Raw genomic sequence first — 26996 nt, 5'->3', positions numbered from 1 at the left:
TACCGATGGATTGGTCGAAAGTGAAGCAGATAGAAATCAAATGATTGATGTAGTCTTATAGCTAGTAAATATCTGAGACTGAATTTGAACTCAGGTTTTCCTAACTACCCAGCCAGCACTGTATTAACAGGCCCATTATTCCACCCCTCCCTCACCCATAGCACCCAGTAGAGTGAGAGATACTTTTCCACAAAAAGTACTTGCTTGTGGTATTTCTAGTTTGGAACTAGACCTTATCCACACCATTTGTATTACAGATTCTGATTGTCTCCTGTCAACCTTGACTCTCTAGATTGATATAATAGTCTCCCATCCCAACAACCACTTTAGTTTCCATTGTCTTCACCTTTTGTAAGTATATTATTTCTTTGTTAAAATGTAGTGACACAGGTACCACATCTCTATAAAGGTAGAGGGGTGTGAATATATGCATGTATATTTCCGGGGTAAATTCACAAAATATAACAAACTCTCTTCCCCAAAGATAAACCAAAATATTCATTTGGGACATCTTTAGAATACCAGGGAGTAAGATTTAACAGGGTGCTTATCACTAATCCAGTGAGCACCAACATCTTAAACCTTCTTTCTGTCAGGCCTCCCCTAGACAAATTCCTCCCTCCGCCCACTCACAGCTTGCTTCTTTCTCTGTGCTCTGCCTGTTCTCACTCTCTGCATGTGCTCTCTCTCTCTTCCTTGGACAAACTCCTCCCAGTCTGAGCTCCATGTGATCACACACTCCATGTGATCACAGGCTCCATGTGTTAGGCCTATTAATAGGCAGGGAAGACCTTCCTATTCTATTAACATTACAAGGGGTGATAGTTTTATATAATGAGAGGATGATGTTTTCTGGCTCACTGCTCTTTTTGATGATATTCTGCACTTTGTTCGCCTCTCAGAAGACAAACAGTGTAGTCTTAGTCTCAGATCCCTTTCTTGGGTTTTCACCAATAGCTCACAGTCTCCCATTTAAATATTCCATTCTGACTCACTCACTAGTTCTAGAAGCCTTTCAAAGTAAATGCAACATCATCTGGAAAGCCCAGAAACCAGAGAGGGCTTATGAAGAAGTAACTGAATGATCTTTGGACCTGACTCATTTCACAAGGTCCCTTCTGATTAGTCATCATTCTCTAAGAACATGAACAAAATTGTCCTTCAGAATTATATGAATGTGATGCACTTTAGTCCTTGCCTCAGAAGGCTAAATCCCTTGTGGTCAAGACATAATTTGTACACCTCCAGTTAGGAGTTGCAACTCCTTCAAATAATGAGTAGGAAGATAACTTTCCAAGTTATGGATGGCCATACTTCAAACTAAATATTGCAATTTCACAAGCACTGTCTTCTCCCCCCACCTGCCCACCAAATGCCATCTTTAAAAACTGGAGCCATAAACCTCATGCTGTTTAAGGAGAAATACATTCCTATCTTTGGCCTATTTTTTAAAACAATCCACACATCATCCATGTTGGGGTTTGTGTGCAGATGTATTACATTATAATAACTATTCTCTTGTGCCTGTTGATGCTTCAGATTCTATTCAAAGCCAAAAATTTGGACTCCGAACCCAAAACCCATGTAGTGAGAGGGAACCACACACAGTCCGTTCTCCTGGCAGGCTTGCGGAAGTACGTGCTCTATGAGCTCCAGGTGCTGGCATTCACACGTATTGGAAATGGAGTCCCAAGCTCTCCTCCCATTTTAGAGCGAACGAAGGATGATGGTGAGTTTATGATTTGCACCTTTGCTTTCCCCATTCATTTTCCAGGTCTTCCTTTCTAATCAAAACAGTTTAGATTTTTGTCATTTTCAACTTAATTTTCAAGCTAAATTTTTTTTTCTGTTGATGAAAACAAAACAAAGTTGTTTTTCAGTCACAGAGCATTTATATGGCCAATTTCAGCCTGGAGTGAATTTTTACAGCCTAATTATGAACCTATGCAGAATTTCAGTCATAACTCTGCAATAGACAGTGCTGTAGTAAGGAGCAGTAAATGCCGGCTTGGGTTGGGACTATAAAAGATATAAAACTGGCATTCTATTGGTGTCTATACAAATCCAAAAAAAAAAAAATCTGTTATTGACCTGTATGCTCTATCCTCCAGTTCTCACTGTTTGCATTACCAGAGATAATTAGAAGTTCTCATATATAGTTTGATGTGTTTGAAGGGCTTGGAGAAGTCCCCAGATTCCTGTATTAGCAGTACTGAATAACAAGTACATCCTGACTGCTTTGTTTTTATGGAAGTTTAAATCATCAGTAAATATGTTTTTTCCGCTTTGCAGATGTCAAACACTTAAAGGTTAGCTCCTTTACATTTTCATTATTAAGTAGAGTATAATGAATATGTCAAGGAAAAAAAATTATTGATCCTAATAAAAAAAATCCACCTTGGGAATCAAAAGCTCCTAACAGAAATGAAATAACTGTAAATTTTCTTAAGCAACTTTATTGAAGTAATTAAGTTAGCTGCAAACATGTTTGAACTGCTGAGTGAAAGCGCTGTTTTCTCCAACTTAGACTGAGAGATGAGGCTACTGGGCTTTACCCAGATAAAAAGGAGGATAATCCTTAATTGTTTTGTTCATTTTTCCTATGTCAGGAGCTCAGGGACATGTGGGGTTACTTTGTAAGAAGGAGAATGGGGGCAAGATTCTTGTTGTAAAACTCAGTAGGGAAAGAGAGTTTTCTGAATGCCATGAACCAAAAGGAGATAGAGAACATGTTGAAATTGTTCAAGTAGGAGCCAATAATAGACTTTTCCTCCTAAAGTACACGGTGGCAAATGACACAGATTGTTCTCTCTCCTCACTCTCAACATAAACATGTTGTGTCTCCCTCTCTATTCAAACTTAATTAAAAATATCAGCCAGAATGATAACACAGGTGGGATTTATGCTAGAGGCCAATTTCAGTGCTTACGCATTTTCAAATTAGTACCAACTTGTGAACCTCAGACAGAAGACTTGACTGCCAGTTGTCTCTGTTAATGTGCTTGTGATCTCATTTGTGTACTTACTCTGCTCAAACACAGGTGTCCATAATGCATATTCAAAGTCAGAAAGGCTGCTCTAAGAGTAAACTTGGGGGAGAGGAGAAACGGACATAGATACCCATAGCCATTTGAAGGGGCTGAAACAAACATTTCTTTTAGTGTTAACTAGATCCATGGACCTTTTTTCTTAATATGTAATCAAGTATTGAGTTACCAGAAAGAAATTTGATGATGGGAACATTCTTACACAGATCACACAACTTATTTGCCTAATCATTCATGTAAATGTATCTCACAAGGACTCTGACATCCTAGATCCTTGGTACCCTTGTACCACACAAAAGAACTGAGATAACCATTTGCATCTAGTCAGCTCTCAATTAGCATGGATAATTGAAAATCACAGATGATTTTTTTTAAAAAATCATTTCAAAATAGAATTTTAGCCTCTCCTACAAGGTCTTATAACTAGAAAAGCAACCATGAAGCCCGATTAAATGACCTAATTTTTTTCCTTTCTCTTTCCCATATGTCCACTAGGACAGATTGGAGGTCTAATCTACTCATGGGACTGTCAGGAAGTATGAAACGTGTTAAAGGGCATTAATCAGGAGAACTAAAGAAGAGAAGGAAGGAACCTCGATAATCTATAATCTGGAAAATCAGTCCCTTAGAAATCAAGACAACATGATCCTAATGACTGCTTTCAATGTGCTTTTACTTTTCAGAGTCCTTAATAATTGTGAAGCAGGCTCCAGTGGTTAACCTACGTGTGTGTGCATTGCTCTATGTATACACTGCAGTTACCTCTCCTCTGCCCAGTAGCATGGGAACTCTTTGAGAGAAGGGACTAGTTCATATTTTTTCTCCTGACATCTTCAGTTCCTACTAAAGTATCTGGCAAACAGAAGGAGCTCAATAAATGCTTATTGTATTTAATTGAATCCCCATTTTTCAAATAAGCTGACTGAGGTACAGAAGGCATGGTGATTAGTCAAAGACAGCATAGCAAATTGGTATCTACATTTAGATTATTTAACTCTTTACTTCCATTTTGCATGTGTATCAATCATCAGATCAATAAACATTTACATGCCCACTATGTAGCAGGCATTGTGTTGTGCAAAAAAAAAGGAAGACAGTCCTTGCCCTCAAGGAGCTTATAATCTAATGGGAGACACAGCATGCAAACAAATACATACAAAGCAAGCCACATATAGGATAGCAGGAAATAATCACCAGAGGGTAGACACTGGAATTAAGAGGGGTTAGAGAGGACTTCTTCTAAAAGATGGAATTTTAGTTGGGATTTAAAGAAAGTTCAGAGAAGGCACTAAGCAGGGAGGAGGAGGGAGAGCATTCCAGCCATGGAGGACAGTCAGAGAAAAGCCTGGGAGTGAAAGAAGGAATGACTTTCTGTAGAAGGTGGGACTCATGTGTGTGTTTATATATTGTGACTGAAATAGTAATCTAGCAAAACTTTCTGTTTACTATTCTATTCTGCAAGCAATTGCATTCAGAACATTTATTAAATATATACTGTGTGCAGAGCACTGTGATAGGCACTAGGGGAGGGGCCAAGTTTAGATAAGACACACTTTCGGCCCTTAGGGAGGTCACATTTTAGTAGACAAATATGATCCTTCCACAGATTTCTAGACCACATAATATGAGTATATCTAACAATGTACGATATCCTATGCTAGGCACTGAATTTCTTTGGTGTTCTAAGGTTTAGGTTCTGACATTTTAAATATATGCAAGACAAAATGAGGAAAATCCTCAGGCTCGTATAGAGTAATGCCAAGTTACAGGCTACTCCCTTTAGAGTCCAACTGTGTTCCAAAAGCTTGTTTTTGCAAGTCAGTTGTTTCTAATTTGGAATATATTTTCTTGTAGAAACAATTTCTTGCATCCTGGTTAAGGGACCAGGCCAGCCCACAAAGCTTTCCTACCCCATAACATACCTGAAAGATGCTAATAGGTGCTTAAGATCTGGCTCATTGAAATGTTGGGTTTCTTTTCTTCAGCTCCAGGTCCACCTGTGAGACTTGTGTTTCCTGAAGTGAGGCTGACCTCTGTGAGGATTGTGTGGCAACCACCAGAGGAACCAAATGGCATTATTCTTGGTAAGAGAGGGGACTATGATGGAATCATTTCTAGACTTGGACAAATGTATGGAGAAGTAGATCTGGAGAAAGATTGAGAAAACCCACTGAGGACCTCCATTTGTAAGCCAGATCTAAAAACCAAAAATCACAGCTGTGGCTACCTAGCTCTTCCTCTCATCCTTTTGCGGGATATGCTCTAAGTTCTCTCTGAAATCAGACTTTCATTTTCTGGGCCTCTAGGGCCTGTTTTCCTGCATGTATTCACTGTTCTCTACACCATACGACTTGAACTGCTATCTGAAATTAACTTGCCATTCAGTTTTGAACTCAGCATACAGTTGGGACCAGGATTTGATAATCAACTTGCTCATTTCTGACACAAGACAGATACACAGTCTTGTTCCCCTGATCTCAGCACCATCTGTGACCTGCCAGGAAGTACCGTACTTGCGCATTATCTTTTTGGGATCTTTCTTAGGGGAATCCTCTGCTGGATCCCAGTGGATTCATTTGCTTTGGACTTTCCATCCAGGGAGCCAGTTTATGATGAGCTTTAAACCATCCACTCCCTAGAGATGGCTGCTTATATTAAAAATTAATAGTCCCTACTTGAAGACAAAACTTGTACTTGTCACGTTTCCATAAATACTGTATGAAAAGACTGTGATACCCATTTTATTCTGATGCTTTCCCTTCACTTGTAATCCCTAGAGTTGTGGAGTCTGGGGTGGTTTTTTGGGGGGATAATTATAGAATCTCTGAGTTTAGTGACCTTTTGAACGACAGGTTCTTGCTACTGGAATCCTAAATCATTGGTTCTTGAGTGGTTTGTTTAGGTGCTCATTGCCCTCAGAGCCTTCAGATAATTCATCTGGCAGAGAGGTGACCAGGAAATCATCAGATGGGGTCACTAAACATGTGAAGGGAGGATGACCTATCCCCCAGTTTCTTCAAATAGATAGTGCTTTGCAATGTTTCACATGATCCCAGAGAGCATCCCTGAAACCAGAGAAATTCTGCTTTGCTTTCACCCCTTCTTCCTGGTGTTGTTCTTAACTGAGAAGGGACTACAGAAAAGGGCTGCCAATTCTGATGGAGAGCAAGTAGGCATGTGACTCAGTGGAAAGAGTGATGAGCTTCACATCACAGTGGGAATGAGTTCAAATTCCAGTTCTGCCAAGAACTAGCTGTGTGACCATGGGTAAATCAATCCAGGGCCTTGGGCTTACAGGTTCCCCACTCCTGGTTTAATCTCTCTGAGTCTGAGTCTCCTCATCTGTAAAATAGGGGGGTTAAATTAAAAGACCACTGAGGTCCTTCCCAACTCCAGAGCTATGATCTTATGACTAGCAAAATTCTATGCTCTGCATGCATTCACAATCAAGGCTATATTGTAGGATTAGGAAGGATTCCCCACTCACTTTTCCTTTGGCTCATCCTTCCTCATACAAGGACATTGTCTTTTCTTCCACTGGCTATTTATTTCAAGGTGACAACAGCTGTTACAAATCCCAGCAGGTAATTGTCCATAGATTATTTTTTAAAAAGCTGAACCTATGATTTTATCAGGATAGGATCTCTCTCAGGGAAAATTCTTCCACTGTTGGAGATCAACAGCTTTTCTATATAGTTTTAGAGGATCACCTGGGGCACTGAGAGAATTTAAATGATTAGAATTAGAATATGTCAGGAAATCATGATCAAATTAACAAGTATTTACTGAGTACTTACTATGTCTTGTGTTGTGTGCCAGGTGAAATGGGGGATACAGAATTAATAAAATACACTGCACACCCTCAAAGGGCATGCAGTCTAATTTGGATAAGAAAAGTTAAATGATCATACAGCTTCTCACCAGTCTACCATTCTTCAACTCCCACAGCTTAGGTACAACCTTCCCTAAGCACTCTAGCCTGAAATCATCCATCTTCGTGCTCAACTCCCCTGTCAGCAGTTACAGTCTGTCCAATTCAGAGGACAATTCATCATGCCAAGCCTCATAACATCTCTTCAATTCTCATCTTTAATGATTACTTAAAGATTAAAGTGTTACTATGTAATATTTCACATATTTACGTATTATCCCTGCAATTAAATTGGAAGCCCCTCCAGCGCAGGGACTCAGTATTTTTCATCATTACCCTCTGTAACACTCTCAGTGCATTACACAGAATAAGATCATGCATTTTGAGCTAGAAGGGACCTTCAAGGTCATCTAGTCAAACCTCCTTGTTGTATGAATAGGGAGACTGAGACTCAGAAAATGAGTTTTGTCCGGGATACTATAGGTGGTAAGAAGCAGAGCCAAGGTTCAAATCCGGCTTCTCTGATTCTAAATTTAATTCCCTCTGACACTATTCCATGTTGACAATCAACTTAGTAATTATTTATTGATTTAATTTGGTTGATCCATCCATTTGAAATGGAACAGAGGACCTGTGAATGGGATTAATGGAAGGTAAGACTGGTTATAGCCAAGACACAGAAGACTTTGAAGGCCCAATGAGGGCATTTAGGCTTTATCTGATAGGCACTGTAGATCTCCAGTAGGATTCTGAACCCAAAATATACGCCATAAAAGGGAACCACACATGGTCAGTGCCCCAGGGAAGATTGGCAGGATACACTATATAAATTCCAGAGGCTGCCTTTGAACACTCTAGAGGCCTGCATACACAGAAAAGCAAGGGAAAACTTGAGAAGGAGAGTAGTGTTTAAATGTCTTCAGCTTTCTAGCTTGTCCCCCACGGACCATGACAAAACAGGCAAAAAATAAATTAGCACCCTAGCTATCTTGCCCACAGAAGACAGCACACATCTGAATTACTTTTATAGTAATGGAATTTAGTCATAATTGTAAGAAACATTTCCTAGGTATTGTAGCCAGCATACAAAATTGGAAATTGCTGGTAGAAATATGTAAAAACAATTTCAAAAGGTTCAAGACAGCCATACATGAAGAAAAGAAAATATCTTTTTCAAGACTAACTTTAGCTCCAGAGATCTTCAATCAATGTTCCTGCTCTTATAGCTTGGCCTTCTGAGTCTACAAGCACCTTGGCAGCTAGTGTTTTTGTAATCTATATCAAAACATGCTCTCGCATTTCAAAAAGAGATTAACAGCATGAAACACACCAGCAGGAGCCTACAGGGAGAACTGCTTGCTTATTTGTTTAAATATTTTACTATGGACAGCTTTTAGCATTTAGAGCCTTCCTTTGGGGAATGCAGTACTAACCACCAGAATATGGCTGTCTCTTCCCCATACTCACCAACACATGCTTAACTGCTATTAAACTCAAGTGATGCATTACTAGGAGTCTGTGTTCATCCAAGCCCCTAAGTGTACTCCCTGAGTGGCCAGCCAGGTTCTGCACCCTTCCATTCACTAGTTAGCATTCCTCCTGGCCTCCGTGTATTTAACATTTACCTGGAGCTTATTACAAAAGTGTGTGCAAGAATTCCTCTGAGAATGAAGAAATAAATTGAATGTAATCCATGTTTGCAAATTCATATTTTGATCCAATGTTGCCTTTGCATGCTCCCAGCTTTCAAATGGATAAGCTATAAAATCAACAAACCACACAGCCGCTGTGCTAGGGAGTCTTGAGCATCCTAATATCATTCAGCTTTTTGTAGGTTCTCAAACCAATTAATAATTGTTTGTCTTTTGGGTGCATCACAGCCCTGACGAGCCAGTGCCGTTGGCTTTGTCTGGTGACTAGGTCGGCACCTGTGTTAGTATGCACGGTGGAAGGCAATCTTCTGGCTTCTTGGCTATGGGCAATCGAATTGGTGGTTACAGTGACCTCCTATTTAACAGGCAGCTTAAACTGCCGCCTTTTGTTTATTCAGAAAGCGCAAGATGTATGAAATTGCTTGCAGCCGTGCAAAACATATTTTAGAAGATGCTAATGCCAGGATAAATACAACTTTTACAAAATGAACTACGCTCCCCTGAAATGACTACCATTGCATTGTTGCAACGTCTGTCTGTAGTTAACTGCAGGTGGATCAGAAGGAACAAAGATGTTTGAAACAGCCCCCCAAAAAACTCCTTTCTGGTTGCTCACTCAGACTCCCATTCTAATGCAAAATCTTTTGTCAATAAATTATTCCTGCTACTTCTTATTAACTCCATTGTCTCCTGGACTAGCATCAGATTTCTACCCAATGGGGGAAAATATTGTTCATTGTCCTAAACCATGGTATGGTTCTTCTTTGTCTCTGGTTTTCTTTGATTCTTTCTATTTCTTCATCCTATAAGCTGTTTTCAGAAATCTGTCGAGCCTTCCTTTTCATCATATTTTTCATACTTTGTATCTCTAATCCCTACTATTTGGCTTTTTTCTCACTTTTCCTCCTGGTGCATTTATTATCATAAGTCACCCATAACCTTAAAAATGCACTTTTTTCCTCCCATGTTTTACTCATACTATTGATTTGGCTCATTCATCGTCACCTAACACATACTGCGTTTTCCCCGACCTTGTCTGGCTAAAATTCAATGTACTGACATTTCTGATTTCACTTTAACCATAATTACATGACTAGGTATATATATTTTATCCCTAAACACTATCTCTAACCATTACTCACCAGCAATGGCACGAACCACTCTTGGACTGCATCATCTTTTTCCTGTTTATACAAGGGAAAATGCTTTCTTATCCCTTTCATCAATTATAGGGCTTTCCTTTGGTAATGTCAGTGCAGTTTAGAGGTATTAATTCTCCTGGTCTATAGCATTAAAGTTAAGTGGGAGCCAGATGGTATTATCCTCATTTTAGGACTGAGGAAAGGGGGAGACTTGACAAAGACTAAGTAATATGCCCAAAGTCACTCAGTTCTGGTCCTGGTATAGAAAACAGGTTTTTCATTCAACAAATATTTACTAACTTCATGTTGTTTATGAGACACTGTGTCAGATATTGTTGTGACTCAAATATATAAAAATATGGATCTCCTAGGGAGATATAAAAAATCACGAAACAAGAAGAGTTGATAAAAATAACTGATAATTACGAAGACTTTAGAACATCTTAAACATCCTTTTTCATTTGAGCCTCTCAAGGCAGATAATTAAGAATATTACTATCCCCATTTGTAGATGGAGTTTGAGGATCAGGAAGTTTAGGTAATTTGCCTAAGGTCACACAGCCATTCTGTGTCAGAGGCGGGATTTAAACCCAAGTCTTCCTGAATCCAAGTCTGACACTCTAGTCATTATATTATGTTGCTTCTCCAATCTTTTTTAAAAAAAAGAATCAAGCAGAAATGGTAAGAGTAATTTGAAGAGGAGAAAAATCTCCTTCAGCTAAGGGAATAGGGAAGACTTCATAGGGAAGTGGCACCTGGGTTAGTCCTTGAAGGAACAGAGTGGCCCAAACGGACGGAAAAAGGGAAGGGTATCTGTTCCAAATATGGGTGACCATGGGAGCAAAGTTTGTGGAAACAGGAGAGGGTAAGATCAGAGCAGACTATGGAAAGAAGTCCAGTTTGTCTAGCCTTAAATATAGTCTACATGAAGGGGGTGTACCCTGAAAGGATAAATTGAACCCAAATTGTGATGAGCCTTGAATGCCAGGATTAGGGTTTCCATTTTGTTGAGTGGGCAATGAGGAGTCATGGGAGGTTTTTGTAAATAGAAATGACATAGGTTTCCCTTCACTGGAAGTCTTGAAGAGGGAGATGGGAAGTGGGATGGTTAATGTCTTGTTGGATTTATTTTAGGAAGGATGCCTGTTTAGACACACACTAGACTAGGTGGTGGCTGAGGACCTTTCCAGACCCTAATTCTTTGTTTCTGAATGACTAGTCATGCATTAATGAGATTTTATACACTATAATGTGAAAGGATCAACCAGAGAGGGATAGAATGTAGGCAAAATGGCCAAGAGGCTCTTTGGTGAGAAGTCTACATAGGAAGTTTGGATAAAAGTGATGAGGGAAGGGCAGTTGTGATGGGAGCTGAGTGTCAGAAAAATATAAAAGAGATAATCTGGGGAAAATTCAATAGAACTTGGAAACTAATTTGAGGTATTAGAAGACAGAGCAGTAGAAGTGAACAATGACTACAAGCTTTTAAGTCTAAGTAGCTGGCAAGATAGTAGAATCATGGAGAGGAATCAGGTAGTTAGGGAAAGGAGCTGGTTTTCCAGGGAAGATAAGTTCAGTTTTGAATATGGGACCTTAAAAGTATACGGGATCTATGGTATAGATCATAATGTATAGATTTTCTATTTAAGTCACTTCAACAAAACTTTTTGGATCACCCAGTAGGTGTAAAGTATTGTGTTTCATTACATGGGTAAAAAGACAAGAATGAACTAAACCCACCCCCAAGGAATTTAGTCTATTTTATGTTTTAACAATGGAGAAACTGAGGGACAGAGAAATGACCCTAGATTTTTGCCACAATTTTCATTTTCTCCCAAACATCATAAACTCTTATATATCCTGTAACCCACATATCAAAACATCACTCTATATTCTCCTGTCCCTGAAGAAGTGACCCTTCTCCTTACCAGGACCAACCTAACTATTTGGGGTCTTGATGCACTCACTCTCCCCATCTCTTCTAATATTCTGCATTGTAGATCATTCCTTCACTCCCAGCACCCCCTCCCATCTTCACTCTCTCAGTCCTTTTCTGCTACTGCAAACTTGCTTTGGTCTTCCCCTTCCTTTAAAAACAACAACAAATCCCTTTGATCTTCTCTTATTGTTGTTGTTCAGTGACTCTTCCTGACCCCATTTTAGGTTTACTGCAGTGGTTTGCCATTTCCTTCTCCAGCTCATTTTATAGATGAAGAAACTGAGGCAAACAGGGTTAAGTGACTTGCCCAGGGTCACACAGCTACTGGGTGTCTGAGACTGGATTTGAACTCAGGAAGATGAGTCTTCCTGACTTCAGGCCTGACATATATATATGGATATAGCCAAACCTTTGGATCATAATTCACACATCTCATCCTAGGCAACTCTTAATTGTTGCTTTCCACAAATCAACTCTAAGGAGCCCATCTGCCATCCCAGAAGGTTTTCCTCCATATTTCTTGACATTATGTAGACAGCACCTGGGCTGTCATTCTTTACTCTCAGGAGACCTGTACTACTTACTTTTCTGATCATTCATTTCTCTGATGACATCATTTATAGTGATTGTCCTGCATCCTGCTCACATCCCTTGTGCCTTTCTTCATCTCCCTTTGTGTGCTGTATGACTTTGATTCTTCAGAGGTTCTGGTATTCCAAGACTCTTAGCCATTATAGTATCACCAGAAGAATATGAGTTAAAAAAGATAGACCTCTGTCTCAGGGAGAAACTTGAGCTCATTGAAAGTACTGCCTGGTTTCCCAGATGCAATCTAGCCTACTCTATCTTCCTCCTTTTCAACCCAGTTCATTATTAATAACAGCTGACATTTACATAACACTTTAAGGCCTGAAAACTACTTTACTTGTATTATCTTATTTGATCCTAAAAAAAAAAACCCAAAACCCTGTGAGATTCACCCTCTAGGTATTATTATCCCCATTTTGGAGATGATGAAACTGAGGATATAAATGTAGTGCTCACGCTCTCTCTCTCTCTCTCTCTCTCTCTCTCTCTCTCTCTCTCTCTCTCTCTCTCTCTCTCTCTCTCTCTTCTCTCTTCTCTCTCTCTCTCTCTCTCTCTCTTCTCTCTCTCTCTCTCTCTCTCTCTCTCTCTCTCTTCTCTCTCTCTCTCTCTCTGTCTGTCTTTCTCTCTCCTTCCCTCCCTCTCTCTTTCTCCTCCAAACCTCCTGCTCTTTTCATGATCCCAAGTGGCTTTGTAATCTATCTTCAGAACCTATTGCTCTATTGATAGTGCTCTACTGATACTGCTAAATCTAATGGCTTTTTCCTGGTCTTTGTTTGCCTTGGCCTCTCTGAAGCTTTTGATACCTGTGATTCTCCATTCTCACAGATACTTTCTCTTTTTACTTCTCTGGTGCTATGTTTTCTGTTCTTTTACTTTTCTGGCCTCTTTTTCTGGTTCCTCACCTGCATGCGCCCTGCTCCCTAAGTGTGAGTATACTTCAAAGCACTATTTTTGACCCTCTTCTGGCTTCATACTCTCTCCCTTGGTGACTTCATTGGTTCCCAAGGGGTCAATTATCATTTCTACGGAGATACTTCAAATCTTAAAGCCAACCCAAATCTCTCTATTACTCCAAGTCCACATCACTATGTCTGAATATCTCTACATGAATATCTTTTCATCATCTGAAATTCATTGTGTGCAAAACTAAACTCTACCATCCCTCCCCAAAGTCACCCCTCTTCTAGACTTCCTTTCAAATTTCTGTTGAGGTTAAAACCATCTTTGCGGTCCTGCATGTTTACCCCTCTAGGTCATCCTAGACTCTTCTTTCTATCTCTGTTGGTTTTACCTCCACCACATTTCTGACCCTTGTTCCATCCTCATAACTTGCTTGGGTACCTCCCTGGCCTAGACCCTTATCACCTCATGGCTTCTACTCATACCAACTGGCATTCCTTCTTCTAGTCTTCCTCCTCTCAAAACCCATCTTTCACATTCCTGTCAAAGCATAGTCCTGCCTCCAAAGCCACCGTTACCTCTGGAATAAAATATGAACTTCTCATCCTTTCTTCACCCTACTTTTTCAGTCTTGTTCTACATTCCTCACTCTCCACACACTGCATAGTAGCCTCTATTCCCTGAATTCAGCGTTCCATGGAATGGTGAAAAGAGCTCTGGTCCTGGAGCCAGGGTTGTTGCTGTTCAGTCTTGTTTGACTCTTCATGATCCCATTTGAGGTTTTCCTGGCAGAGATACTGGAGTGATTTGCCATTTCCTTCTCCAGCTCATTTTACTGATGAGGAAACTGAGGCAAACAGGTTTAAATGACTTGCCCAGGGCCAGTAAGTATCTCAGGCCAGATTTTACCTCAGGTCTTCCTGACTCCAGTCCTAGGGCTATCTACTGTATCACCTAGCTGGACCCAGATTATCCATAAAACTAGGAGACAGAGATAATTCAGGGACCAAACCAGAGGTTCAGACAGAACAGTCCCAGGATTCAGTTCAATTTGGGATCCCAAATATCTGCTGGACCTCCCAAGAGAAGACCCATCCACATCCCCAATTTTTGGGCCGAAATTACATGCCTCCTCAAAGACACATAGCCTGAAAATAATTTGGAGTATGGGCAGACTTCCCAGAGTCACAATGAATGGGAGTAGCACCATCTTCTCCTTTCTTCTCCATCTTACAATTCTCCCTCAATTCAAACCTATGCCTCCCGATCTGGGTTGGTCAGGGTCTGGCTCCTAAAATGCCAAAATTTAAGAGCTAGAAAGAACTCCGGTGGCCATTTAGTCCTATCCATACAGGGAAAAGAATCCTCACTTCAGCATTCCCAAGCAATGGTATATAGCCTCAAATGGAGGGGAACTCACTCTGGCTTTGGGTAATGCTAATTGTGAAGAACTAGTTTTTCCTTACATCGATTCTAACTGTGTCTCTCTCTAATGTCCACCTAATTCCTATTTCCATATTCTGGGTGTAAATGATATGTCAGACTATTCAAAATTCACCTTGCTTCTTTATCTCTAAGGTTGTTCTTCCTCCAGTGATTCTGGCTGGTATATAATATTGGCACTTAGAATATATTGCCTCACATACTAAACTCAGAAATGGGATCCTAAGGAGGCTCTTCTGTTCTATTTTTTACTTTTTTATACTGAGATAGCTGGGTGGTATAGTAGATACAGCAGTGGACCTCGAGTGGAAAAGATTGAAGTTCCAAATCCAGTCATAGATACTTAAAATCCTTGTGACTTTGGGCAAGTCATTCAACCACCATGTGCTTCATTTTCCTCATCTGTAAAACTGGTATAATAATAGCACCTACCTTCCAGAGTTGTTGTGAGGATAAAATGAGATCTTTATAAAGCATTTTGCAAACATTACCATATCATAAAAATATGAGCTATTGGAATTATTTGTGGGAAGATTTTTTTTGATCCCTAATAACTCCTACATCCAGTGATATTACCCTTTCTCCATATCTTCTCTTTTGACAGTCATTGTAGTTGCATTCAAGTCTTGAGGTCAGATAATTCCTAACAACCACTCTGTCTTCTGCAAGATAATGCATGTCCTACAAAATATTTTCATATCTGATTTAGTAGTGTCTGTTCAGGCTAGCTCTCTTACAGCAGTGACCTTATACCCCATTACTTAATCTACCTCTTCATCCAGTGATTCTTCTTTAAAACATCATGACCTAAGTTACTTCTAAATGGGCAACAAATTACTTTGATCCCTTTTAAACTGAAATGATCTTTCCATATTCAGTTACTGCACCCTGAATTTCTCCCATATTTGAGTTATACTCATAGTCCTCCTGTATGGGCATTATAAATTCCACATTTTTTTATATAAATACTTTTGTTCTTTTAAAGTCTCCTCAAAAATCCCACCCTGAGGGACTTTCTCTGACTTGTTTTCCAATTTATTAACTATTTGTTTTTCTTCAAAATCTCTCTCTCTGTCTCTTAAGGAACAAGTAACAAAACCACATTTAATTATTGAACTGTATGTAACCAGCACCAAGTTAGGAGTTGTGTTGGGAATACAAAAGAAACAGACCTTACAAAAGGACATACAAAAGGATAAAAATCTTAATTCTTGCCCTCAAGGAACTCACAAGAATTAAATTCAATAAACAAATAGAAATTACAAGACAACATTTGTTCAAGTGCCAGATTATGTGTGGAACAAACTGGAAGGTCTGTAAAAGTTCATAGAATAGAAGAATTCAATGTTAGCTGGAGTAGTCAAGGAAGGTTTCTTAGAGGAGATGACATGTGAGCTGAAATTCAAAAGATGGGTAGAATGTGAATAGTCAGAAAAGGAAGAGAGAGAACATTTTAGGGAAAAGAGCATGAACAAATGTTCAAGGTAGGAGCAGAATGGGAGGAGAGGAGAGGGGAGGGGAGGAATTGTGGTATGGAGGACCTAAGATTTTAGGTTGTTCCCCTGACCCCGACTCAGCACCTGTGTGACTTTGGCCAACTCACTTATCCTCTCTGAAACTCAGTTTCTTCACCTGTAAAATGAAGAGATTGGGCTGATTGGCCTCTGAGGTCACTTCCAGTTCTAGATGAAGGAACTTAGGATTCTATTTAATACCAGTCTTACAATAGTACAGTGGAGTATACGTGTTGATTGGTAGTGAAAGCCAAGGTTGGATAGTCAGGCTAAATCCAGGGGATTGAGCACTTTTTTTTTTTTTCCAGATTGACAAGTATGGATTAAATCAGATAAGGAGCCATTATAAGTTCTTAAGGGCAGCTTTGTGGTGCAAGGAGTAGAGCAGTAGGCCTGGAGTCAGGAAGACCTGAGTTCAAATCCTAATAACCTTTTTATGTGTCCTGGAGGTGCAGTGGAGAGAGCACCAGCCCTGGAGTCAGGAGGGCTTGAGTTCAAACCCAGCCACCCTTACTTAGGGTGTGACCCTGAGCAAGTTATTTACCCCTGGTTGCCTCAGTTTCTTCATCTGTAAAATGAGCTGGAGAAGAAAATGGCATACCACTCTGGTATCTCTGCCAAGAAAACCCCAAATGGGGTCACAAAGAGTCAGACATGACTGATAGAATGGAACAACTTAAGCAGGGGAGTGACAGGATGAAAGTGACATTTCAGGAGAATGACTAAAAAATTGTACAGAGGGTGAATTTTACTCAGTTCCCATAGCTAACATTTTATAGTGCTTTAACATCTCTAAAGCAATTTCTTCCCAATTGCCAGGCCTAGAGGCCTGTATTGGGCTACCCGAGTCTTTCTTACCTGTCCCAGGTCTTCGGTTGGCCAAACCGGATAAACGTATGAGAGAAAGGTCGTTCCAGAGTCAAACAGGGGTTGAGCTTTATTACAGGGTCTAGTTACAAGTGCAGGGAGGTCTTCCTTAGGAGGAAGAGGGGGAGATTTCCTAAGGAGGCTAAGCTTAAGGGATTGGAAGTAGAAGTACAAGCGGGGAGAGAGGGGGAGGGGAGAGAGGAAAGAAGAAAACGGAGCCTACTGTCCTCTTTGGCTCCTCATGTGCTAAGAGAGCTTTCCAGCTTCCTCAATCCTACTTAACCTTCAGCCACACAGTTTGCATCTCAATACAGTGCTGTTAGGTAACTAGGTGTGCTCCAATCCGGGACGACCTCGAGGGCAGGGAGACTCCACCCATCACGTATCTCCCGGGGAGAGGCGGAAATACCCGAGCTAGCCAAGCTAGCTCAGTCTGACCTTCTCGAACCCCCGCTGTTCATGGAGGGCCTCGTAAGACTCTAAGATTTAGAAGTCCCACTTTTACCCGCCCGAGACCGTCCACACGGAATTGAGCTTCCAATCCCAACACCCAATAACCTGATACAGGAAAACAGTGCAAGTATTATTATTCCCTCTTCATGAATAAGGGACCTGAAGCTCAGAAGAGGTTGTTGCAGTAATCTAGATGTGAAGTGATACAAATCTGGAAGAGAGAGGAATAGAGAGGGAAGAGGGAAGACAAGAGATGTTGTGAAGTGGGAATAAACAGGACTCAGTCACAGATTGAATCTAAGGTATAGAGGAGAAGAGTAGGCCAAAAATAAACAGGGATAAGCTGGGATAAACATGGGGAAATGTATCATTGATTTTTAGTTTGAAGGGATGTTAGAAGCCATTAGGTGCAACCTCCTCATTTTACAGGTGAGGAAGCTGAGGCACAGAGAGGAGGAATGACTTCCCTAGCATTGTACATCTACTTTCTGGCACAGGATTTGAACTTAGGTCTTCCTAACCCCACATTCAACACTCCATCTACTACTCCATACTGCCTAATATAATGGATACACTGGCAAAAACAGAGCTAGTTTGTGTGAGGAAAGATGCTGAAGCTCAGAATACAAATTACACTCACATCAAATCTTAAAGATTTCTCTGTGATTCTCAGTGAAAACGTTGTATTGTGCTATGGGGCACTGAAAACTGAATTTTATCACATGGTTTTCAAAAGTATTATTACAAGATCTGCTCAGAGATCAACTCCAAAAGTATGGAACTGATATAAAATTTAGCCATAATAAAAGCAACATTTAGGCATATACAGTAAAACTTCACTAATTAAGATCATTTTGAGGGAAAATTAATCTGAGTTGCTAAGAAGTTTGAGTTATAAGCATTTTTTTTTCATAGAAATCTCTTTATCAATTCTCTTAACTTTGATACTATTCTTATATTGGTATAACTGTACCCAGGAAGTCAGCTTATAAGGCAGAAGCATCGTCTAACCTTTAATGATCTTTCCTTTAACATTTGGTCATTGGCACAAACCTTTTGTTTTAATATTTTTAAATTTTATTTTTAGTTTATGGAATTAAACAAACATTTCCATAACAGTGCAATAAAAAGATGGTTGTACATGAAAGGGCAGATTTACTGTGCACCACTTGCTATTCCTTTAAAATATACAACAAAACTATCATGTAAATTTCTCTTTTTTTCTTCCCCTTCCCCCCAGATATGGCTGCCATTAGACACATGCCATTTTGTTATTCCCAGGTATGCAGTTTCTCAATACAATAGAACGCATGTAGGATTTGGAAAGAGAGGGGCTTAACTGTAACTCAGTTACTAAAGTAAACTAAACTTTGGGGTTCCTGGAGAGTCACTTAAACTTCTGTACCAGAGTCCTCTTTGTGAAACAAAAGTCTGGCTTAATCATCTCTAAGGTCCCTTCTAATGAAATTCCATAATCGTGTGTTGACTAGTGGTGACTTTTAGGAAAATCTAATTATTAGGGAGATAAAATAAACTCTAAGTCACATGCTATTTGTTTCTGTGTAGTGAATAGGTATCTCAAAAATGCTTGAGGATGCTTGAAAATCATTAGCTCTCAACTAATTTGAGCCTTCCCCCTTCAGTCCTATGGAGAAAATATTCACTAAGAAGTAAACTTAACTCAGTCATAGGCAACTCTGAAATTAGTAGAGTTTGAATGATTTGCATTGAATGCAATACAAATTGATTAATTACAAACCCTTACTTATTTTTATACTATAAGACTGTCTTAAAGTGGATTTATTTACAAACTAAGTTATTTTCATTGTTGCTCTTTTCAGAAAGGACTATTGTCTCTTCCTCCTTAGTCATGATGGTGATATGGATAGATGCCTTGCATCTGGCTCTGCAGATTTGCTGCCTGCAGCAATGGGGTGTTAGAATAGGCTTAAATGGAATGCAAAAAAAAATGCAACTTACTAAAATTGGGTCATACTTCTAAGTGGCTTTTAAATATTTCATTTTAAAATGCACTTGTTGGTCATGTTTATATCTACTAATTTTGTCTCTTTGGTAGGATTTTAACTGACTTTGGCATTTATTTTTAAAGCATTTTTATATCAAAAATTAACTGTGCATAAAGGATAGAAACTGGAAGTAGGTATGTTGTTTTCCTTGGCACATGGCTTGAATCACGTTTAATGGTCATTTAGAAATGTGTTTTCCCCAAGTCTCCTTTCATACCTATTACTGTTTATGGTTCTATAAACATCTGGGTTATATGCTAAGTCTCTGCCTTGACTTCTGTTTACCTTTAATATTTAGATGAAGACTGCTGAATTCAGACTCAAAGGCAGAACTTTTGATACTGTGGACTTTATATCTCTCTCCCTCAGGCAACTTTAATTTGCACTTAAAATAGATCATAGTTCTTTTAGAATTGGAAGGGACCTTAGAGGTCATCAGGTCCAACTCCCTCGTTTTGCAGTTGAGGAAACTGAGGTCTGAAGATTAAATAACTCGGTCAGGATTAAATGACTCATACAAGTAGCAGGTACCAGAACCAGGATTTACATCTAGACTCTGTGACTACAAATCCCTCATTCCTCCCAGAACACAAGTTACTGAGCAGTAATTACAAGTTCCTAGATCTGAAATAAAACCTATTGGTGGAAGATCTTGATCTTCCAAGTCTAGTAGTGAGGAGGAATAGAATGGGGCAGCTAGGTGGCATAGGGAGAGTGGGACAGTAGATAGAATGCCAAATTTGGAGTCAGGAAGACTCATCTTTGTGAGTTCAAATCTGGCTTCAGACATGTACTAGCTGCATGACCCTGGGCAAGTCACTAAACCCTGTTTGCCTCAGTTTCCTCATCTGTAAAATGGGCTAGAGAAGGAAATAGCAAATCACTCTGGTGTCTTTGCCAAGAAAACCCCATTGTGGTCACAAAGAGTCAGAAACAAGTGAACAATAAGGGATAGAAACAGGGACTGGATCTGTGGTATCCTTGTTATGGAGAACTGCCAGGTGAGAAGACTCTCTCTACCAGTGCCAGTCCAGAACTTTTCTGTGGCTCCTGGTTATAGAGTTACCTCAAATGCTGAGACGTTAAGTGCCTTGCATCATGTCACATAGCCAGTATTGTGTGATAGATGGGACTGAAACCCAAGTCTTCCTGACTCTCAGGACAACTTTCTATCTACCATACACAACCAATGCTGCCTCTCATAATGATGAGATAGAAAAAATATAATAATAGCAGCATAGTGTTTCAAACTTTGCAAACCCCTTTACAAATCCCATATAATTTTTATCTTCCTCCAAACCTGAGAAGTCAAATTAGCCTCAACTTACAGATGAGGAAACTGAGACAAATGAATTGACCCACCCAGAGTGATGCAGGAAGTGTTTGAGGCAGAATGTGGACCCTGGTCTTCGTGCTTCCAAGTTTAGTTCTCAGCCTACCTGACGGCTAGACGTGGAGTCGGGAAATCATAAGTCTAAATCGTGCCTCAGACACTAGTAACTGTGTGACCCTAGGCAAGTAATTTAACCTCTGTCTGCCCTACGTTCCTCACCTGTAAGATGAGGAAAATAAGAACAAGGTTGTGAGGCTAAAGTGAGGTCATATTTGCAAAATACTTTGTAAACTTTAAAGCACGATATTAAATGTTATCTATTATTATTGTTAATAATAAGCTTTTTCTGCTGATATCATTATTCCTGTACAAGCCTAACAAACCTTGTAAAAGCCATTCCAGCATTCATCATTCTAAAACTTCACAAGAAAGCTGTGGCCAGATGTTGAAAAGTTTCTCTTTTAATTTGTTCTTATCCTGTTTCTGTAAAGACTAGACTGTGCACTTATTCTGACATGACTAATTGCCTAGCCTCAATGGAGAAATTGATGCCAGCCAAGATGATTACAAGCCTAGCAAAAATCATTGGCAGTATTCCCCTGATGCTATATGTTTATATTTCTAATCTATATCGTTATATAAGATACAAGAATGCTTTTGATTCTAATTCTGGTGAGTTGATTTTCTCCAAAATATTTTAGAATCATAGTGTCTTACATTCTAAGTGGACCTAAGGGGTTATCTAGTCTAACTTTCCACCCAGTGGAGAAATCCATCTGCCACATCATGACAGATGGTTTCCACCCACTGCTTAGATATTGATATGAGGCAGCCTTATATTCTTAAGGCAGCCCATTTACATTGCTGGATAGTTCTCGTCCTTAGAAATTTCTTCCTTATATATTATTTCATTTTGTTATTTCCAACTAGCAAGCATTTATTTTTTCTGTTCATCTTTCTCTCCCCTCTCAAACTGAACAACAAAAGGAAAAGAAAATTGTTGTTACAAATGTGCATGGTCAAGTGAAGCAAATGTTTTCATTGGCTGTGTCCAAAAATGTTGGTCTCATCCTGCGTTGGGAGTTCTTTCCCTCTCAGGAGTTGGGTGGCATCCTTCGTCATTGTTGGTCCCCTGGAATCATGGTTGGCCATTGTCTCAGTCAGAGTTCTAAAGTCTTTCAACATTGTTTTTCTTTATAATGTTGTTTCCATTGTGTAAATTGGTGTACTCACTTTACTTTGCATCAACACGTAGAGGTCTTCCCAGTTTCCTAGGAAACTGCCCGGTTCATCATTGTTTATGGCACAGTTATTCCATCACATTCATATTCCAATTCAAACACCTCTCTTGTTATCCTTGTCAATCTGAGGAGTATAAGGTGGAAACAGAGAATTGTTCTAATTTGCATTTCTATAATTATTGGGAGAATTTTTTTTCATATGGTTGTTGATGACTTGGATTTTTCCCTTTGAAAACTGACTCTAACATATGGACATATGCTTTGTCTATTGAGAAATTACTCATATTCTTATAAATCTCAATCAGTTCCTTATGTATCTTGGAATGAGACTTTTGCTCAGAGAAAACATTCTACAAATATTTTCCCACTCACCTATTGCTGTTCTTAATTTAAAGCATTGGTTTTGTCTGTGCAAAAACTTTTTAAATTTTATATGCTATAATTAAAACTACCCATTCTTTTTTCTTTGTTCCTTTATTTGGTCAGGAACTCTTCCCATATCCATAGATAAAAAAGTAACTTCTTCCTAACTCCTCTAATTTGCTTATGGTATCACCTTTTATATCTAAGTCATGTATCCAATGGAATTTATTTTCACCTCTGGTGGGAGAAGTTGATATATATGTAATTTCCACTAAACTGCTTTCCAGTTTTTCCAGTAGCTTTTGTCAAATACTATGTCCTTAGACCAGTAACTGGGATCCACCCCCTACATTTTACAGATGAGTAACTAAGGGCAAGAAGAGGAAAATGACTTGCCCAAAATCATAAAATTGGCTTGTGCCAAAGCCAAGATTTTAACTCAAGTTCTTTGATTTCAACTCCATCATTCTTTCACTTGACTGCATTGCCTTTATCACCAACCCCTTTGTTTATCAGATGAGAAGACTTGAACCTCAGAGGAAGCAATTGACCCAAATGCCCCAGGTCACATAGGTAGTAAGTAGCTGAAGCTGGTTTTAGACTCAGGTCCTCTAACTCAAAATATAACAAGCTTTTTCTACATCATTCTTCCCAATACCATTTAGCTATAGGCTTCTTTATAGCAAGGCCCATGACAATCGTCCTTTATATCTTTATTACCTAAGGGTTCCTAGGTACCACTTTGGGTCCTTACAGGACATTGGTTTCTTCTTGACTTTCTCTTGGAATTAGAGGTTTGAGAAATATTTCCCCCAGATAAAACATTTTAGGGCTTTTCCCACCTCACTGATGGATGTGCTTGTGGAAAATCTGGCTGAAGCCTTTCCCACAGTGAGTAGTTGTGCAATTTTTCTTTCATCATGTAGTTTCACCTATGGATGTGAAGCAAGGTGTGGTAGTTAAACCTATTCCCATAGTAAACAAAGATGTAGGGCTTCTCCCCTACGTGGACTCTCTGATGGAAGTTAAAATTGGTCCTTTGGCTAAAATCTTTCATACAATCAGGGCATTTAAATAATTCTTCTTCTATGTGTGTTCTTTGGTGAAACACAAGTGGACATGGATAATTGGATGCTTTTTCCACAGCCTCCTCATCAGTAGTGTTTGACTCCCCTTTGGCAATATTGGGTGGGGATGATAGTCTTTCCAGCAGTGATTTTTCTTCTAATTACCAAGAGCTTCCCTTACTTTAGGGTAGGTCTCTGTTGGCTTGAGAATTTCTCTTTCCCCTACTTTTTTACAGATGAGCTTTTCTGGCATAGCAGCACCCACAAGCTTTTTCTGAGGAACAAAGGAGACATAGTGAGTTATTGGATCTTCCTTATAAACCCCTTTCCTTGCTCTCTACTCTGATACTTATTCCTGGGCTCAGAGAGGTTGTAGCTTAGGGATCTCCATCTCAGGGTCCTTTTTCTTGATGATTCTCATCAAAGATCCTCTTCCTACATCTTGATTTGGCCCCTATTAGTCTCTGTTCTTCTCAAACCAAGCAGAGCTGCCCATCCTTGGTCTCTTTGCCTCTATCAATCAAGACAATGAGATTCTGTTTCAGAACAGAGATTCTAAGAGTCCCCATATGCTCCTAGCATCCCTGTAGAGTTCCTTCTGCCTGGGATCCACTCTTCCTGTGAGAAGCTCATAGATGCATCCATAAAGGGCAAGTTTGCAGGCCCATGGATTATGCACCTTACCTGAATCCCAGCTCTGGGCTGTGGCACCTCTATATCCGGGTCTCTAAGAAGCCACTCCCAGAGGCATGGGGAGAATCTTAGAGATCTCTGGGCCATTTCCTCAGTCTCTTGTTCAATTCCACCGGCCCTCCCCTCCCCCACTCCCCGGGGACAGAGAAGCCCTACATCTTTGTTGACTATGTTCTTCCCTCTCCTGGGCCCAGATTCCTCTGGGTAAGGGTGTCAGGCACTCCAGTATTGTTGTTGTTGTTGCTCAGATGTTTTAGCTGTCTCTGGCTCCTCTTGACCCCATTGGGGGTTTTCTTGGCAAAAAAAACTGGACTGGATTGCCATTTTCTCCTCTAGCTCATTTTTATAGATGAGGAACTTGAGCAAACAGGGTTAAGTGACTTGCCCAAGAGCACACAGCTAGTAAGTGTGCAAGGTCAGATTCGAACTCAGCCTTCCTGACTCCAGGCTGGGCACTTTATCCACTGTGGAATCTCCCCATTGCTTCAACACCAGCAGTTCTAGAATTTATTCCTTAAGCTGAATGCTTAGTTTCAGTCTCTAGGGAGACAGAACTTCTGGAGTTAGATAGGAGGCTCTCAGGACCTTGTTTTCTTTCCTTTTGGAAACAATGCTGGGAGGCCTTGGATTTGGGGACCTCTTTACATGGAGCCTCCTTCTCCTCTTCTAACTTCCCTAATAGGAGCAGTGCCTTGGCTTTAGGTGCAACAGCCATCTCAAAAAGCCTCTCTGGGTCTTAAGGCTTAGTTTTCTTTTCTCTATGGGTATGGTGATATTCCAACATCTTTAATCTCCCAGTAGTCTCAGCCTAGGAGCCTCCTCAGGTCCTGATTCTATTCTGCCTTCTCCTGGACTGCCCCATGACATTGAGTCTCTTCCTTGCAGTTGAACTGTGCTCTCCCACAGGCAGTTCCTACACCAGCCTCTCTGCCTACACACACTCACACTCACACACTCACACACACACACACACACACATTCTACACACTTCATTGTAGTTCAGAGAATCTAAGTTGGAAAGGACCTTAGAAGCCATCAACCTGGACAAAAATCCTCACTGCTACATCTCTAACTACATCTCAAAGAAAATAGAATTAAAATCTGTTTTCTTGTGGTATCAGCCCATTGTTCCAATTTGGCTCAATTGGATAAATAGTTTATTAAATGTGCCTTCTAGTCCTTCTTTTTGAAACTACACAAAATAAGTCTGATCATTCTTCCAAATGACAGATCTTCAGACAGCTTCCATATCCACCACAAGGTATTATTGTTTTTATTTTTCTCCTCCAGGCTAAATAGCACCAGTTCCTTTTGTCTTCTTTGTCTTTGATTCCAACATCCACTGAGGCCATTTGGCCCCTTCCCAGCTCCTGCCCTTTGTAATTTGTCCAGCTATGAAATGATGTCCACTACTGTGACATATGGGAGACACCAAGTATGATAATTATATGGAGGTCAGATCTATAGTCTATACTAGCACTAAGTCTCCTACTATTGCCAGCTGCTGTTAACTTCATTATAATCTATATTATAAAAGCGAAAGGACACTGACATAATGGAAAGGCACCCATTCTGAACATAATGACTGCCATCTGGAGTCCATTTAAACTCTGCCCTTCACAGGTGCAATATATGCTGTGATGCTTCAAAGAATCCATGAGCTCATCGATGTGAGTACTTCCTTCTCTGAGGCAGGTTGTCATACACCTGTGTCCTCCTGTTCTCAGATGGATCTTAACTATGTCCTTCTCTAAATCCAACATATTAGGCTTTCTTCTGTTCCTTTGACTATTTCGTGCATGCTGATGAAACAATCAGGCTGCCTTTCTGTATCTCTCACTTTCCTTATGTGACGAGTACATCTCTGTTTCCAGTCCTGCGTAGAACTGAGAATGGAAAGAGACCTTAGACATTATCTAGTTAACCCCTAACATTTTATTTCAACAACAGCAGCAGCGTTTTCTCAATGATGTCTCTCATGTCATTTCTTGTACACAAAGACATTATTGTGACCGGTAGTTTATACTAACTATACAATTTTCTTTGTTACCTGAAATTGTGATTCTTCTGAGATCATGGTGTTCTATGAGCTTCAGCTGTATAGCATTCACTGGCAGAAAATTGGTGATTAAAAGATGGCCTTTTCTCACAGCCAATACTTAGTACTGTTGAAATACATGTGCAGTTTCCCAAATGGGAAATACTGGCCACCTCCTAGTCAATTCTTGGCCCAGCTCATTTTTTCACCCCTAGTGCCTTTTCAAAATAGATACATTAAATGGGTCACCTAACCAACTGTGTGTCATAATCAGGTAGACAAACATTCTTCATCCACTTTGTTGTTTTGTTGTGGATAGCTAGGGCTGCTCTTCTTTGAGTAGCTGCGAATCTTATTGTTCAAACCTGGTCTTAATTGCTGTCTGTGCAGTGTCACATACCATAGATGTATAAAGTAATACATGTAGATCCAAAACAGTTACTATTATAATAAGATGATTATGAGTAGTATGTGGCATTTCTTTTGATGTTTGCCCTCCCATGACATGTAACAGACATTGTGCTTGCCATTGTGCTAGTCTGAGGTTAATGCCCAAGATCTTTACCTATCCATGCATTGACTAAACTATCGATCCCCTGGGGAGACACCATCGAGTTCTTTTTGTCAGTGGCCTCCCCATTTCATTTCTTGATCTTCTAGCTGGTGTGAAGCCAGGGGATTAACAGAACAGTAAATGTCTAGCATGATAAGTATAGCATGGATCAATGTCAGATACTGCCTGTTCTCTCTAGAAGGTTGGGCACAACAGGAGTTTATTCTCTGATAGTTCAGGGTCCATTTTCTTCCTCAATTTTTGC

The 26996-nt window shown here is 39.9% G+C and overlaps 1 protein-coding gene across 3 annotated transcripts in view; it reads left to right on the top strand.

Moving 5' to 3' along the window:
- Positions 1 to 26996, top strand: part of SDK1 (sidekick cell adhesion molecule 1) — a 1143865-nt gene that overhangs the window by 952743 nt on the left and 164126 nt on the right. For all 3 annotated transcript variants that reach the window (XM_072597683.1, XM_072597681.1, XM_072597682.1), the window contains exons 28-29: positions 1540 to 1729; positions 5033 to 5131. In XM_072597683.1, coding sequence (XP_072453784.1) covers positions 1540 to 1729; positions 5033 to 5131 — 289 coding nt within the window. The remainder of the gene's footprint in view (positions 1 to 1539; positions 1730 to 5032; positions 5132 to 26996) is intronic.

Source organism: Notamacropus eugenii, chromosome 3 (assembly GCF_028372415.1).
Source record: "Notamacropus eugenii isolate mMacEug1 chromosome 3, mMacEug1.pri_v2, whole genome shotgun sequence".
Lineage (NCBI taxonomy): Eukaryota > Metazoa > Chordata > Mammalia > Diprotodontia > Macropodidae > Notamacropus > Notamacropus eugenii.
This window is presented reverse-complemented; position numbering and strand designations above follow the sequence as displayed.